The 18,697-nt window shown below is 37.1% G+C and overlaps 2 protein-coding genes across 2 annotated transcripts; one reads left to right on the forward strand and one right to left on the reverse strand.

Moving 5' to 3' along the window:
* The first annotated feature begins 553 nt into the window (after nt 1-553).
* LOC117324975 (sister chromatid cohesion protein DCC1-like) lies at nt 554-12,063 on the forward strand. The gene is made up of 12 exons (XM_033880825.1): nt 554-620; nt 1,149-1,297; nt 2,805-2,969; nt 3,427-3,592; nt 3,942-4,076; nt 4,397-4,487; nt 4,838-4,976; nt 5,607-5,695; nt 7,967-8,043; nt 9,753-9,830; nt 10,553-10,701; nt 11,819-12,063. The coding sequence occupies exons 2-12, from the start codon at nt 1,257-1,259 to the stop codon at nt 11,925-11,927; spliced, it is 1,239 nt and encodes a 412-aa protein (XP_033736716.1). The 5' UTR covers nt 554-620; nt 1,149-1,256; the 3' UTR covers nt 11,928-12,063.
* Nucleotides 12,064-15,147: 3,084 nt separating this feature from the next.
* On the reverse strand, nt 15,148-17,589 carry LOC117324976 (complement C1q and tumor necrosis factor-related protein 9-like). The gene is made up of 2 exons (XM_033880827.1): nt 17,127-17,589; nt 15,148-16,715 (listed from the first exon to the last, which is right to left on the reverse strand). Exons 1-2 carry the CDS (start codon nt 17,581-17,583, stop codon nt 16,318-16,320), a joined length of 855 nt encoding a protein of 284 aa, XP_033736718.1. The 5' UTR covers nt 17,584-17,589; the 3' UTR covers nt 15,148-16,317.
* Between the last annotated feature and the right edge of the window lie 1,108 nt (nt 17,590-18,697).

Here is an 18,697-nt window from a genome sequence, read left to right on the forward strand (position 1 = left end):
TTATTTACGAAATCAACGCCTAGTCCTAGTTGGAAACTCTGATAAAAGGACAAACTGGTTCGTCAGTTTTTAAATGTAATATTTCAAGCATAATACAGGCATTGGAAGTCTTTTTCAAGGCTCGTCTGAAAATAATATAAAATAGCCAGGTCCGTCTTTATTTCATAAACGAATAACACTGGTCCGACTGGTCTAACCGTTTGACCGCCAAAACGAAAACGGCAAGGTGTGCGTTGGTGTTCTTCAGCGTCTTGGCCATGTTTTAATCTTCTTTCGTTGGTGAGCTGATGTCGTCATTTACATCTGACTCTGGCCAGTTGTGTCAATACCCCTTAACGTAAGGAAGTTCCTTAACTTTAACCTTTCCATTGGAATGCAATACAAAATTTAAGGGGGGAAATCATAAAAAATTGAACTATAATTGTATACGTATATTAACACTAAAAAAATCTAAAAATAAATGTTTAGGAATTTTGAAACACAGTTTTCCTTGGTCGATGTAAAGAATGCTGCACGGACAAAGTCGAATATGAATCACGTGGCGTTCTGTACCTTGTGCATTGCTGTCTCGGATTGCTAAATATGTTGACATTTTCCGGAGGCAGAGAAGAAAAGAATCGGTAAGTATTTTGTTTTGTTTGTGAAGAAAGTTTCAGTGATCATGATTTGCTTATAGATCTGACAAAGTTAGAACTCTCGGCTAGTCTTACATTGGTTGTTATTTTAAAGAAACATACCAAACAAATATATACCATGATAAACTTGAAAAAAACCTTGAAATTCTCTAATAGCTAAGCTATTGACACGTACGGTATCAGAAAATAACTTTCCACGCGTCGCATTATCATTGTACGATACGTATCGGATAAAACTGTAAGAACTAAGCAAACTTCAAAGGGGAAATCTCGGAAAGTTTTATCATCGCAAACATAGATTTGTAGATCTATATCAGGGTTCTGATAATTTATAGTTAGTCTAAGCTTAGCTACAGTTGGTTCACTTTTGTAATTTTTTTCTTATTTTGCAACTCTTCTTCGTTCAAATAGTCACATAGTTAATAACTATAATACTATATAGATCTAGTATCATTTTGATTACATATGAATGAAAATAAAAGCTTGACGGTCCGTATTGTGTGTACCGTGCAGGTTGTATACCGGGCGGTGTCGGGTTTTCCGACCTCTACCGGCTGTAGTTATGTTATCATTCCACACTTCCGGTGAAAAATTGGCGGGAGCTACATTTTGACAGCAAACATGGACACCGAAATTGCCAAAGTAAACAACGGCGATCTAAGGTAATTTGAAATAGGAAGTCCCGAAATCAATTTAAACTGATGTGATCATGAATGACAGATAAGCATTGACATGTGCTATCAATTAGATATGTATCATTTGTCTGTGTTACAGATATTTATTATAACAATTTTAACAATAATAGTTAGCCAGCTGGTTATAGTATAACGTTATGGTCTCTGGTGTTACCACTTGCAACACATGACTGCCATCGACTTACAGGTCACTCATTAGGTTAGTCCGAATTTTTGATCATCTTACCTGGTAGATTTTCCCTCCAGATGCCCATTGCTTCTTTAATTGTTTTATTGGAGATGAGTGTACATGCATGTCCAGCTAGACCAGGACAGAGATCTAGACCTATATACTAAATCTCTGACCAGGATAATACTTTCCTATATGAGAGAGTGCTATACGATACTAAGTTATTCACCATTGGTTTGAGTGACAATATGTATGCAAGTCCTAGGCAAGGATACTGTATGTCATGTGTCATATTCATGTTTTTTTCGTTTATGTTTTCATCGTAAAAACATTCTTGCCTAGTGCATATATATATATACAGCTTTTTAGAAATCTCATGGGTGAGAAAAATGCATGAGTGACATTTTCAACTGCACATGGGCACAATACACTTTGTGCGCAATGCAAGTAAACAAAATCTAAGGGGAGATAATTTGCTATAAAAAATTACTTCATTTCCTCATTATCTCCCTCCCAAATGTTTCATTTGCAACTTGGAAGGTACAATGTAATTAGTCATTAAAAAAATCAAACTTATCAAATCATATTTTGTTAAGTTTTTAAAATTACAGGTGTCGGCCTTTCTATCACTTAATAATTACATCAAATAAATTATAATAGATAAGGAACATTTCAATAAGCAATTCCATCATGTAAATGATCAGTTGATAACATTGCTGTTCTGTGTTGTTTTCACTTTTCCGAGATTCCCGAATGTTTATACTGTCATGTAGCTGATCAGTTATGTGGTTGACCTTCGTACAAGCATTTATATGAACCATAATCAACCTTCATGATGAATCCTACTACAAAACCATCACTACACAACTGCAGCTTTCTGGGTTAAAATAAATTGTTTATTTATCAGGGTAGTGTGATGAACATCAACTTTTGCTTTACATTATGTGATTATAATTAATTGGAGTCATAAATAGGAGACTTGTTTGCACTGATACATGTACAGGTTATCTCATGTCTCCTTGATTTAGAGACGTCAGGATTTCTACCTTTATGTAATTACACATTTTTTTGGAACACATGCATTACATGAAATTTAATTTGAGATATAGACAATGCAACCTTTCATTTGCAGTTTGTTCAATTTAATCAGAAAACTAACATAATTTGCTTCAGCATGCACGTGCACGTGGTGACCACATTAAAGTAGTTCAAGTATATTTGCTATTGTACAATGTGTTTGATTTCTGTAATTACTTGCTTTAATTTATTTTGTACATGCATGTAATTCATTTGTTTGAATCAAAGGTCATTGGAGGATATAAAATTGGTAATGGAATATGCTAAGATAGACCCAGCAGAAGTAAAGCCTGCTATCCAGAGCATCTACTTTTCAGAGGAGTTGGACAATGATGCTGTCAAACTATTGGAAGTAGATGACTCTGTGTTGACAGCTCTGGAGACTGGAGATGAGTAAGTATAGTGTACTAAGCAGATTTACAGGTAAAACTTAATCAGGAAGTAAAGGTAAACAAAAAAAGATCTCCTAAATATCTGTTTATTGCTGCAGGAGTATGTTATTGAGATGCATTCTTAAACAGTCTTGGATTTATGAACATGCATAGCCACATCAGGGCTTTTTCTGAGGGCTTTTTGGGGCCGTTAATGGGCCCCAGTCCCAATTGAAATTATTACATATTTAATCCAAATTCCCAATATTTGCAGTTTAATTTACTCCTGGTAAAATCCTTCCCAAATTCACCATATTTTTTTCCCAAAATGAGACAAAAAGGCCCCATCCCAAACCAGTGAGAAAAAGCTCTGCTCATTGTAGATCAAGAGTTCCTTTCAAATGATAATTTTGCTCATTGGATCATGTCTAATACACTGTTGTCATGAATCAATGATGTTTACTGGCAACTGTGTCCAGGTTAGTAATTCGAGGAGAGAAAACTGAAGGTGCAGTGCTGTGTACCGCTGGCAAGACATATGACATAAAGGAGGCAGAGATATCCAACTGCATGCTGTTACTACCAGAGATGGTTTTGAGCCAGGACCTGCCTGACAAAGGAGAACAAGTCGTCAATTACAGACAGGTCTGACTTTTAGCTGTCGTTATGTCCGACACTACTGCTTTGATTATATATTGTGTATTATTTAGCACCACTGAAAAAAATGTTAAGTTTGCACTCTATAGACTTCTAGAGGTAAACATACTAATGTACTAGTTTGTTTCAAGGTGCAGATTTCCTGTATACTACAGTATGTTTTGTAAGATAAATACTTCCATATCAGCCATATTTCTGTTATCATTTATGATGTTATATATACATTAATAGGTAATAAGTATGAACAAATGCTGGATACCCGTCATGATACTAATGTACCTACAGTTTTACCTGGCTTATTTAATGCTCATTAACTATATGATATGAATATCTTCAGGTGACCTCTGTATTACACAACTACTTCGAGCTGCGACCATGTAAACCAAAGGTGAAGAAGTTGAAGTTGTTACTGGAGAGAAACATGTACAATGGCAAGGAGAGTGAGGAGGACGAGGAGCACATGGCTCAGAAGGTAGGTCGTCCTCAGTAGACTCAGAGAATCGCCATCAGTAGGCAGTATGATATGTAGCGAAGTAGGTTGTTTTTACATCTTTTGGGCAAGACTTTTTATTTTACACATTAAGTTGTTGAAAACCTTAGTTTGAATTTGTTTCAGAAAATTAAATTTATGATGAAAAAAGAACCTATTGCCACTAGTTAGTGCGTGGATGTATACACATGTATGTAACTTTGTTATAAAAGAATTTACCAAAAATAAGTTAGTTATCATATATGCATTCTCCATGAACACAAAATTTAAGACCTTCATTTTTAGGATTTTTTTCCCCTCAGTACACCTTCCAAGATCTCCTGAATTTAGTGCAGGCAAGTGAAGCAGAGATCACAGTAGCTCTAAAGAAACTACAGGCATGTAACCTCGAGGGTGAGTGACGTTTGATCTAGAAACAGATCGTAGTTCATTGAATGGAGGACCGTTTTCAGTGTATTCAGGTTGAAAAATAATGTATTGTAGCTTTAAACATACAAGTGGTGTTCCTAATAGATACTATGTCAATGGAGCATACAAAATTAGAATCATTTAAATAATAGTAATAATAACAGAAAAATAAAAACGGAAGCTTCAGGCTTTGCATTCCTTTTTTTTTGTTATACAATTTTGAGGGAGCTGTCTGGATTGTGTTAAGTTTGAAGTTGAAAGTGGTAATTGTGTTGCTCTGTTACCGTTCAAATAGGTTTTGTTAGGATGTAGACTGCATATTCTCTCTCTTGTAGGGTATTGGCGCGTGTTACATTTTGATTTCTTAACCCAAGTTCTTAACCATATCATACAACTGTCGGAGGAGAATGACTGGCTGAAGAATGGTCTCCCCTTGGAAGACTGCTGCCAGACGTTAGAGGAGCTCTTTCCTAGGTAATCGGGGAGTTCAGAAAAATTTTGCTCAATTGAGAAGATTTATTTTTGGTTTCATTTTGGGAACTTTTTTGGCGTACATGGCATATTTTGTAAAATCAATTCAAACATTAAATGAGTATTGGCCCTTGAACACCCTAGAAAATTCACAAGAAAGTTCCATAGGCCCCAAGTAATTGGAATCCAAGTATAATGTTATCATTGTGTTATATTGTACAACACCTGTTCAGTCTCCTATCGAATGAGGACTCTAAATAGAGGACTACATTCTAAGGATCACAGCTTTGTATAATAATGACAGTGACTTGAACACATCTGTGATCTTAACACCAGGACTGTTTGACGTTGTAGAAGTATCAATTCAGCCTGTCATAGATCTGTACATCTAACCTTGGAATATTAACCCACTGAGACTGTAATGTTCATCTCAGATTGTTAATGTAAATGTGAAAAATTACAAGAAATTTATGCTAAATGATCCAAATAGTGGACTTAATAGCAGTCAGGTGACACACTTAAAATTAGCTTGCAGCCCTGTTGTAGAAATTTAAATAAAAGTGTTCACCATATTAAATTATACATATAATAACTTGTTACCGGATACTGAATGACTGTTGATTTGTGTTGCAGGCCAGTTATAGAACATGTCATTAATTGTTATGCAGACAAAATCTCCTCAACAACTAATACTGAAGATGAAGACTCCCGCATGGAAATAGGTAACTCTTTGTCAGAATGATATATAGATACAAGACTTAGACAAAACCACGGAGTATGTCAGAATGATATTTATACGTACAAGACTTAGACAAAACCACCGAGTATGTCAGAATGATATATAGACAAAACCACCGAGTATGTCAGAATGATATATATACGTACAAGACTTAGACAAAACCACCGAGTATGTCAGAATGATATATATACGTACAAGACTTAGACAAAACCACCGAGTATGTCAGAATGATATATATACGTACAAGACTTAGACAAAACCACCGAGTATGTCAGAATGATATATACGTACAAGACTTTGACAAAACCACAGAGTATGTCAGAATGATATATACGTACAAGACTTAGACAAAACCACATAGTATGTCATAATGATATATACGTACAAGACTTAGACAAAACCACCGAGTATGTCAGAATGATATATATACGTACAAGACTTAGACAAAACCGAGTATGTCGCTCATGATATATACGTACAAGACTTAGACAAAACCACCGAGTATGTCAGAATGATATATATACGTACAAGACTTGGACAAAACCACAGAGTATGGTAGAAATAACCTGTTTTTGATATAACATTGGAAACTCGTTTTAATATACCAGTGGAATTACTGATCGATACATCTCATAGTTGTGTGGCAATATTTAAGCAATGAACAATGTTTTTAATGTTGTTATAGTTGATATGGCAGCAAGATGTATGGTGAGCATATGCGGCATGGAAACCATAATTGCCCACCATACATCTTGTTGCCATATCGACTATAACAACATTAAAACCATTGTTCAATACTTATATTTACATTGCCTCACCATTTTCTTCAATTAAACTGAATCAACAAACAAATCTAATACCGCCTGTATTTTTAGATGTCAAATGACAAAAAAAATAAGCTGAAAAAAATATTGTGTTGAAGATGAACATGATAACCAACATGTTTTGTTTCTTTCAATGTATAATTTTGTATATTTGACATTAAACATATACAAAATACATTTTTAAATTGATAAACTGAAGCAAAACAATGTTTTCATGTTGAGCTGTGGAAATTGAACTCTTGAAGAAACCCGGTGTATTATGGTATTTTGATCCCCATGGTAAATTGATCCCAGGGTCAAAATTCCATAATGGTAACACCCCCCCCCCCCCCCCCCCCCCCTACTTAAGTCACTCTAACATGATTTTCATATATTATTTAACATATTTTTATATATTACAACAAATTAGTATTGTATGATTATAAACAGTACAAATTTGGATGTGTAGGTTGGCTATAGAGTGAAATATAGGTAAATACTTGAGGATGGGAGTAAATGGAGAAGTAAACCTTTTTATTATTTTTTTGGTAATGTTAAGTGACTTCTTTTCACTAAACCTTTATCAGTACACATCAATTCATTATTCTATAAATCTTAACAACAACAACATTGGTCTGGGATAAGTGATTTCAATGCGAGTCATTTAGGAGGGAGGGGGGTCACTTGACCCCTTCCTCATCCTTACATGACTTACATCAAAATCACTTACCTTAGGCCAATTTAGATTTGTTATAATGTATAGATTGATGAATTGAAGTTTACTGAAAAAATGTTAATCATCAAAAAAATGACAAAATACTTTATTTCACTATGGTCATGGTAAAGTGACTCCCAGCTTGAAATGATCTATCCCAAACTAATATTGTAAATACTTTGTTTTGATACTTCCTCCTCATTACATGACTACATCAAAATCTTATACAACATTGTTTTAATAAAAAAAATATGTTGAATAATATATGAAAAAAAACAAGTTATGGTGACTTTTTTCGGGGGGGAGGGGGGTCACTTTACCAAGAGGGATTCATTTTACCATAGTGTTATTTTGACCCCGGGTCATTTATCCATGATTCAAAATACCATGCTACACCGGGATATTTTTAAGTGTCACTTAATTAGATGTGAATACACTGCTCAGGATTGCTATTTTGGTGATTGTCTTTAACCTGAGAAAAGGCATTATTTGACTCAACAATCTTTGGAACGCGAGAAACCAGCTGTTTTTAACTAACCCACAGATATTGATGTACTGTAAATCTAAGACAATTGTATTGACGAATCTTTAATTGGCTGTATAAAATGATAACCCACAGATGCTGATGTACAAGCCTGAGACTACTGTACTGACTGGTAAGAGTGGAAGTAGCTCCTGATCTACTCCACTCTGTAACATGCTGGGCTTATGTTTTATACTCTCTGTAATGTTTCAGATACAGCCTTTTACACACTGAATGAGGACAAAATATGCAAATTCTTTGCTGAGCTGTGTCTTCGAAATTCTGGAAAAGTACGTGATTTTATTTGATAGCTTTGCTTTTTAGCCCACGGTCATCAGATGGTGGGCTATTCAAATCGCCCTGCATCCCTTGTCTGTGATCCTTCCATCTGTCCATCCCTCCTTAAACAATTCAGAAAGTACTAAAGGGATCTTTCAAAAAATTCATATGTAAGTTCCGCCTGGTCCCTAGCTGTGCATATTGTAGAACGAATATTCATACCCTGCCTACACTGCTCTCCGGCAGGGTATGAAGTCCCTCCCATTGCCGATAGTGTAGCAAGCCCCGATGTGGTTCACATCGGGCAGTATTAGCAGTGGTAAACATTTTCTCGGATAAAAAAACACATGTAAATTGATGATTCTGGTATCTAATATTAATATTCAAGCCACAAACCTGCACATTACGTCAATTGTTTGACAATAAATAGTAAAATCCAAAACGAGCAAGACACACAGAGATATCAGTTCAAACATACCGCCATCTTTGATACAAGTGTAAAGGTCAATTTCCTTATAAGGAAATCAAAATAAATTGATGCTAATGAGGTTTCCTGCGAGATTTCAACAGAAAAACAGATTCGGAGTAATATATCTCAGTAATCAAGGTCAATTGATTCTGAAATTATTTAATTACGCAAAGTTAGATTCGCCTTCTTCACAAGAGTTACAAAACAGAGGTTAAATATCTCTGAGAATGTATTAATTTATCGTAGTAGCTTCATCCATATATGGTCACGGATTCCATATTTGGGTCAGCATCCTCGCGAGAGTTCTTCGAGAAGTAACATGGCGGATCACGGAGACAACTCCAAGCAGTATGATATCAGAATATGCGAAATAAAGATTTCCAGATTAGACGGTAGGCTAATACATTGCAAAATTGTGTTAGAAATGTTTAATTATACCAACTATTACTCCAAAATTAAACGATATCCGCTATTTGTAGCATTTTCGAGGTTCACTGTTTTGCTACATTACGAGCAATGGGAGGGAATCGTAGCTCTGACGACGACCATCTGTCAGAAATTGTCCGTCCGTCGTCCAGAGCTACGTTATCGCAGCTATGCATATTGCATTTTTAGACTGATCGGGAAACAACATGGCCAACAGGCAGCCATCTTGGATTTTGACAATTGAAGGTTGTTATCGCTATTCTCAGAAAATACGAAAGGGATCTTCCTAAATTTCTTATGTAAGTTTCCCTTGGTCCCTTGTTGTGCATATTGTATTTTGGGACAGATTGGAAAACAACATGGCCAACAGGCAGTCATCTTAGATTTTGATAATTGCGGATTGCTCTTGCTATATCGTGTTATATAAAGTAATTAAATGTTTTGAAAGGACAGTGAAAGAAGGGAAAAGAAAAGATCAGTCTTTCATTTGATTTATATGGATCATTCAATGGTGGGCGCCAAGATCCCTCTAGGATCTCTTGTTCCATATGTAACAGAGCGCATGATCAATTAGATTTAAATCACTACCTCCGCTAGGGATCGAACTCGGGACCTCTGGCTTACTAGTCTCATGCTCAACGGATCAAGCTAAAAAAAAATCTCTCTGGCCAAGTGGTATATTACGGCTAGTATTTACCAGGGTTACATACATCTGTGCGTGTAAATATTTTTGAGAATACTAGTTTAAGAAAATCCAGTTGAGTATTGAACAGATTGTGAACGTAACATAAGTTCTTACATAAATGCTTTGATATGTTTTGACAGTTTAACCTACAAGAGTTCTTATCTGTGTGGGAGCAGAGTGTACCATCAGGGATGAAGACATATCTTCACCAAGTAGAGGTACTGTGTCTTTTAATAACCTTGTTATGATAATGATCCTTATTTTCAGTTTTTGTTTTATGAAAGATGAAAGCTTTTTTAGTTAAATTCAGGCATAATTGAAGTGTCACGAGCATAACTGTTTAACAATTAAAACAAATAATTAGAACTGTAAGCCGATTGCTAACTAATACATACACCTTGAAAAGTTCATAGATACCCATTACAATTAGGACTACCGCGGTTAACCGATATATTTGTATATCGCAATCCAGTGTCAAAACATATTGCAACACGATATAGCACTGTTCCAGTTTGTTGTGATATGATTTCAATGATGGTACTCACCTAAGAAGTTAGCTCAGTTTCTTCAAAGAACTACAGCAGCCAAATTTCGTGTATAGTAGATTGACTCGGTATAAGAAAAATATAATTACCACTACGGTAATGGAATTTCGATTACTGTGGTCAAACTTTGGATGAAAAACAAGAAATTCCTGTTTTTTTGGCTCATTCACTCAATTTCGGAATTGACATGTGTTTTGGTACAAAGTTATTTGAGGAAGTCAAGTCAGGCTTGGCAAGATATTTAAAAAGATATGAGCTTGTTTCAACAGAAAATATCTTTGTTGACGAAAACGTTTTGGACAAGGTATAGTGACAATGTTTAAATTGAATAATTTTATTATGATGTTACAGCCTATATATGTCATAGTGGTTTACTTATTTGACACATTGTGCAGGGTATGGCACTGATCGATCGTAGCAGTAAGCCGGAGGTCATATGGTACTTTCCTGTTGAAAATCTCCCAGAGGATGTCGCTGAACGTTTTGATGCACTCTTCAGGACTCGGGAAAAGTGGACTTTAGATGAAATCTCACCATTTGTTTGGCAAGTATCAAATAACAGTATGGGTATTTGAGACGTATTTACTTTGAGGATTTTACAAGCTTAAAGAGGCTTGCCCGCAGAGATCAGAAAAATTGGCTAATAGAAAAAGATTTTGTACACATGACAGATTGTTGGAATTGTTGAGTTTTTCATTTTATTTTCCTTATAAAACGCTGAAAAGTGATATTAAAACCTCATTTTTTAATATCATTTATTTAATCGCAACCCGCAATAAGTCCCCGCTATAAAGTGGAGTCTAATTTGATTGACACATCAAAGAAACAAGCACGTGCACAGTGCCACACAGTGATAACTTCAAAGGCAGCGGTGATTTACAAAGAAGATTTGCCGTTATATTCCATACATTTCCCTCTCAGGTTGAGTTTTAAAACGTCTTTTAAATACATATTCTGTAATTGTTTTCAAGAAATAAAGTCGGAAAGCCTCTAATTTTGTCACATAGAAACATATACTGAAGTTTATTTAGTAATCGGAGATGTGCCGTTTACCGGTCTGTCTCTTTAAGGAAGCAAAATAGTCTATTTTTGTTTGAAGTGTATAATTTAGACCTGATAAGGAACACATACAGTAATTTTTCTTTTCTTTTTTTAAATTTAAGCACCCAAAACATTAGAATAAGATTACCATTATAATATCATGCATAGACTATAGGGATGTATTAGCAATATATCACATATATTGGTCGATATTATAAGTACTCATTCTCAGTCCTTAATTAATACACTACAAAATAATCATCTAGATTCAAATATTTGCTTATTCTTTGATTCATCTTTTGTAACTAAACAGAAAAAATCATTGTTGGTGTCAAAATTTCAGATAAAGAAGGATTTAATATTAAAGCTGGAATTATTATGTACTGGTGTTACGTGTGGAGAAATGTTTTCAAATTGTTTTGATAAGATTGGGAAACTGAATATGGAAGAAAGGACATTGAAATATTGTACAGATGTTGGGGCAAGGTAAATTCACTTCTGTGTTGGTAAGCAGGTAGAAGTTTAAAAGGTGTGAGTTGGAACTAGTATATATAGTACTTGTATTATATCAAAGTCACTGGTTGAGGTATATAACAACATAATGTATTTATTTTATACAGTGACCTGACGACAGTGAAGGTAGATGTAGGAGGATTACTGCTCAAATACGCACGTTCTTCGTTACAAAACGGTATCAAGGTGTTCAACTCCAGAAAAATTGTCTCATGAGAGCATACACCATAATTGTATCTGTTGGCAGCAAGCTTTGTTGGTACGCATTCCTCATTACAGGACTAAAAATTGTGGAACAATTTGAATTGTGCTCAACTGAATTGATGCCAGGCAATTAAATTGTGAATAGAAATTGTTTAGTTTGACTTATTTTTCAAGAATTAGTGATTTGGATTTGTTGGGAGATACACATGTAGTACATATGAACACTGATCATTAGTGATTTTTTTTTTTTTTTCGGAGATGTAGTCCCTAGTTATGCATATTTCATTTTGGGACCAGCAAGAAAACAACATGGCCGACAGGCAGCTGTATTGGATTTTGACAATTGAAGTTTGATATCCCTATTTCTCAGAAAGCACTGAAGGGATCTTTCTCAAGTTTCATGCGAGTTCAACTTTGTCCTTAGTTGTGCATATTGCATTTAAGGACTGATCAGAGAACAGCACGTCAAGAGACAGCACTCTTGGATTTTGACAATTGAATGATTTTACTGCTAGTTTTGAACAAGTACTGAAGGGATATATAGGTTTCCATTGGTCCCAAGTTGTGCCTAGTAACATTACGGTGTTACCTATAAGTTAAGGTTGTATGCCCCAGTAATCATTACTGTGTTACCTATAAGTTAAGGTTGTATGCCCCAGTAATCATTACTGTGTTACCTATAAGTTAAGGTTGTATGCCCCAGTAATCATTACTGTGTTACCTATAAGTTAAGGTGGTATGCCCCAGTAATCAGTACTGTGTTACCTATAAGTTAAGGTTGTATGCCCCAGTAATCATTACTGTGTTACCTATAAGTTAAGGTTGTATGCCCCAGTAATCATTACTGTGTTGCCTATAAGTTAAGGTGGTATGCCCCAGTAATCATTACTGTGTTACCTATAATTAAGTTAAGGTTGTATGCCCCAGTAATCATTACTGTGTTACCTATAAGTTAAGGTTGTATGCCCCAGTAAACATTACTGTGTTACCTACAAGTTAAGGTTGTATGCCCCAGTAATCATTACTGTGTTACCTATAAGTTGGTTATCACTCTCAGTATGATGAGTCACCTGTTATCAATAACGGAGGTCATCATGACAGGTCAGTGTAGTCCGATTATTTATACCTTGACCCAACAGGTGGTATTTATAAATAAACAAACATCAGACACTATTACACTGGGAATATCTCCTTTTGTGTTAGTTGATATAGAGATATCAGTATGCATTGTATAAAAACTTTCATAAAATCAGGTCGCCACAAAGGACTATATTTTGTTCGCCCACAGCTTCATAAAAATTCTAACCCATCAATTATACACTGATTTTAATTCTTGAATGCTTCCCTGATGCTATGTGATTGTTATTTTTTACTTTTCATTTTGGAATACAATGGTAAGATGCAGTTTGCACAGGGACATGTCAAGTCTGTATTCACGGGGACATGTATAGTCTGTATTCACGGGGACATGTCTAGTCTGTATTCACGGGGACATTTATAGTCTGTATTCACGGGGACATGTCTAGTCTGTATTCACGGGGACATGTCTAGTCTGTATTCACGGGGACAGGTCTAGTCTGTATTCACGGGGACATGTCTAGTCTGTATTCACGGGGACATGTCTGTATTCACGGGGACAGGTCCAGTCTGTATTCACAGGGACATGTCTAGTCTGTATTCACAGGGACAGGTCTAGTCTGTATTCACAAGGACATGTCTAGTCTGTATTCACGGGGACATGTCTGTATTCACGGGGACATGTATAGTCTGTATTCACGTGGACATGTCTAGTCTGTTTTCATGGGGACATGTCTAGTCTGTATTCACGGGGACATGTCCAGTCTGTATTCACGTGGATATGTATAGTCTGTATTCACAGGGACATGTCCAGTCTATATTCACGGGGACATGTCTAGTCTGTATTCACGGGGACATGTCTAGTCTGTATTCACGGGGACAGGTCCAGTCTGTATTCACAGGGACATGTCCAGTCTGTATTCACGGGGACAGGTCTAGTCTGTATTCACTATTCACAGGAACATGTCTTGTCTATATTCACGGGGACATGTCCAGTCTGTATTCACGGGGACTTGTCTAGTCTGTATTCACGGGGACATGTCTAGTCTGTATTCACGTGGACATGTCTAGTCTGTATTCACGGGGACATATCTAGTCTGTATTCACGTGGACATGTCTAGTCTGTATTCACGGGGACATGTATAGTCTGTATTTACGGGGGCATGTCCAGTCTGTATTCACGTGGACAGGTCTAGTCTGTATTCACGGGGACATGTCTAGTCTGTATTCACGGGGACATGTCCAGTCTGTATTCACGGGGACATGTCCAGTCTGTATTCACGGGGACAGGTCCAGTCTGTATTCACGGGGACATGTCTAGTCTGTATTCACGGGGACATGTCTTGTCTGTATTCACGGGGACAGGTCCAGTCTGTATTCACAGGGACATGTATAGTCTGTATTCACAGGGACATGTCTAGTCTGTATTCACAGGGACATGTCTGGTCTGTATTCACGGGGACAGGTCTAGTCTGTATTCACGGGGACAGGTGTAGTCTGTATTCACGGGGACATGTCTAGTCTGTATTCACGGGGACATGTCTGTATTCACAGGGACATGCCTAGTCTGTATTCACGGGGACATGTATAGTCTGTATTCACAGGGACATGTCTAGTCTGTATTCACGGGGACATGTCCAGTCTATTCACAGGGACATGTCTAGTCTGTATTTACAGGGACATGTCTAGTCTGTATTCACGGGGACATGTCCCGTCTGTATTCACAGGGACATGTCTAGTCTATTCACGGGGACATGTCTAGTCTGTATTTACAGGGACATGTCTAGTCTGTATTCACAGGGACATGTCCCGTCTGTATTCACGGGGACAGGTCTAGTCTGTATTCACGTGGACATGTCAGTCTGTATTCACGGGGACAGGTCTAGTCTGTATTCACGTGGACATGTCTAGTCTGTATTCACGTGGACATGTCTTGTCTGTATTCACAGGGACCTGTCTTGTCTGTATTCACAGGGACATGTCTTGTCTGTATTCACTGGGACATGTATAGTCTGTATTCACAGCATCAGTAAGTTCACATATTGCGTTGGTGAAATTGAGATGGTACGAACTGTGGGCTATGTTCCGTGATAGTGTAAAAGATGAATTTAGATAATCTTGTTAGAAATGAACAGAAAATGTCTAGACCCTATTGTCTGATAAATCCCTTCACTTGTACACTAGTCCATTGGAAGAAGAACGGATATTTATAAACAATAACATATACTATAACAAAGATTTCCGATGGACAGGTCCATCCGATTAAACCCCACAGACAGGGGTGATGCTAAGTGGGGCTAGGGGTTTCAATCTTGAAGCGGGTAAGCGGTAACACGGTAAGTTAAACTCATTATTCCTTCTTACATAACGTAGAATGTGGCTTATGGACGCGTCGACGGAATGTCCCGCGTTTTCCCTCAAAGTATTTTTTGGGGGAAAATTTAGATAATACATTTCATTTTTGCAATTTTGCAGCAATACGAGATCTCGTAAAATCATGAACGTCGGGCAATTTGTAAATCGCGCTATGTGAAGCACGGTCTTTATGCTCCTCATATTTTTCATGTCAAAAACTGCTAAGATTATGGTATTTTTACTTCGATTTTAAGTAAAATGCTGATTGGTTTGGTTTCAGATGCTACGTGTGTAACAAAATGAAAGCTCTCAGTTGTGCTCAACTGCTCATATTTTGAAAAATAATAATAAAAAATAAAAAATAGCTACAGGTCATCGTATTCTTTTTATTAACACTACATTCAATCAACACCAAAGAAAGAAAAAACTCAACCTCTATTACTGTTCATTTTAATGGCGAAAAATGTGAAAACACTATTTAAATAATAAAATACATTGAAAACGAAATTGAAATGAATTACTTTGATAAAATGAACGTGGTTTTGCCGTTTAAAACTATTTACATTATTTCTGACTTCAATTCATGTTCGGAATACATACTTAATTTGGAAGCCGTCAATTTTGGAGAAAACGCGATATAAACACTCGAAGGCGACAAAATATTAAGAAAAATCTGAACATTGCAGAAACTCGAAATCTGTATGGCATTTCTATCGGGTAGGTGACCTGATACATTCGGAATACCCTCGGACACCCCGTCGACTTGTCCATAAGTCACATTCTACGTTATGTAAGAAGGAATACTGAGTTTAACTTACCGTGTTACCGCTCCCCCACTTAGTATCATCCCATCTGAGGGGCATAACAGGGCGAAGACGGCCAAGAATCATTGAGACACTCATAAGGTCTGTTGATAGCAAAATGTGCGCCATTTCTACACGTCTATGTTCAGTAACTAACATGCTAACCATCAGGTTGCTCGCAGTAAAAATCCAGAAAATGTGGTAAATATTGGTTGAATTTCTGCTGCCGCCTTTTTCGACCCGATTCTGACCCAGACACGATCTCCACTCTCCAGTGAAGCTATAGCTATCGCCGATCCAGGGTTAGGATATTCACTCAGATTCGTCCCCAAAACACTTCCGTTTCGTACTAGTTCGCTGATAATCCAGGAATTGAAGTCGGTCTTGACAGTCCAGTGGAAAACGTAAACTCCAGCCTGGATAACCACAAACGTTCCAGTGAACTGGCTATAGTGTCCACAAACATTTGTCACACTATTCTCAAATAAAATGACACTGTTCTGGCTCGTCTCCGGTATTTCGTGACCTAGAACGGCATAGAATGCCACGGCTGTGATTGGCGCAGCTGAAAAAAGTTTTAATAGAGAGAGGAAACCTAAGGCTAATATCTTACGGGTTGTATTCAAAACACCATATGTTTATATGTTTTATGCTAGCAGTTTTAAGATTTCACCGTCCCGATCTTGGTTTGGAAGAGAAATAAACGTTGATAATATCTAAACAATTTTAGTAACCAAAGATGATCGCGAAGTTAACATACTTATCGGAAGACTTAAAATAACATTGTGTATTAACTTTCGAACATAAATTTGGGTACCAAAGTTGGTCGCGAATTTTAACTTGAATTAATTTCTGTATTACCTGTCAATTAATTTCTGTATTACATGTCAATTAATTTCTGTATTACCTGTCAATTAATTTCTGTATTACCTGTCAATTAATTTCTGTATTACATGTCAATTAATTTCTGTATTACCTGTCGGGGAATCCCGAAGCGCCACTCTTGTCTTTGGTTTCGCATCGTTCTTGCCCAACCAGAGACCAGAAGGCCCATTTTCATTTCCTGTTGGAATCTGTATTTTAAAGTAATCATCACTAGTACTTTTGTTGGGACCAGAGAGTGATACTGGGAGCTTGTCCACATAATGGTTTAGGTGTTGGTTTCCTTTCGTCACCTTGTCTGAGTTGCCGGTTATTTCCGCTACTTGCCGCAGACCCTTTATATGGCTCGTCTCTAGATCTCTTACTCTTCGCACGAGTTTTGATATCACTTGCCTATCGGCATTGTGTTGCTGTTCTAGATCATCGATCCGCCGTATAATCTCAGATAAAATCGACCGAAGGGAAGGGTCCAGCCCCTTTAAGGCCTGGTCTGTTAGCTGTCCTTGTGCTATCGAGAGACATGCAACGAGACTCACACATTTGAGCAACATTGTAGATACAGCGGATCACAATGTACAATGATAAGACGGCCTACGACATTTTATCAGGCACTGAAGAAGGAAGTTATTTTCTGTGGGGTTAGCATAAGGTCAACCTGACGCACATTATAGTGTGTAATATGTTAAAATTGTTATTGTGTAGAAAATAAATCATCGAATGCATCATCAAGAAAGTAATACCGTTTAAGATATAAATATATATATGTTTTATTCAAAGGTATGAAAGCAAATGTAGATTTTTACAGGTCGACCCTACCGCCAGGTATACTGATAAAAGTGAGGTTCGACACAGGGTTTAGCTGAACTAATGTACGTGTTATTGTAATCTGGTGCACTAAGCATGTCATCGCGCCATGTTCACCAGTATGTTCCAACCAAATCTCGACGGTTATTAATTTTGTTGTTAAAAACCTCAGAAATTGAGAAATTGATGTTTTTGTTAAAGACTAATTTTCTCGGTTGTCTGGAAGTGCGATATTCCCCGCTAGCTTCTTGTGCGCATGGTCACGACGGATGCACACACAAAGCGCGAAATAAATCTACCGCACGAAGCAAGTCCGGTGCCTTTTTCTTTGACTTCTGTGTTTGCTTCAGGTATAAAGGGACTTTTTTGGTTGGCATCAGTTGATGAGAGGAAACTCAAACACATCAAATATTTACAAATGGTCCGTTTTTCATATGCATTCTTACCTATATTTCATCATTTATAAGAGTTAAAAAAATACAACAGTTGGCACAGGCCAGCAAAATTTAAGACAACCTGATATCCCATGTTGTTTCCCTTGGAACTCATTATGATGATCTGACATAACCTAGGGCCTGGTCCCGGTGTGTGGATCTGAAAAAACCTAGGACCTGACTCCGGTTTGTGGATCTGACATAACCTAGGACCTGGTCCCGGTGTGTGGATCTGACATAACCTAGGACCTGGTTCCGGTTTGTGGATCTGACATAACTCAGGACCTGGTCTCGGTGTGTGGATCTGACATAACCTAGGACCTGGCCCCGGTTTGTGGATCTGACATAACCCAGGATCTGGTCTCGGTGTGTAGATCTGACATAACCTAGGACCTGGTCTCGGTGTGTGGATCTGACATAACCTAGA

Source organism: Pecten maximus, chromosome 4, assembly GCF_902652985.1.
Source record: "Pecten maximus chromosome 4, xPecMax1.1, whole genome shotgun sequence".
NCBI classification, from domain to species: Eukaryota; Metazoa; Mollusca; class Bivalvia; order Pectinida; family Pectinidae; genus Pecten; species Pecten maximus.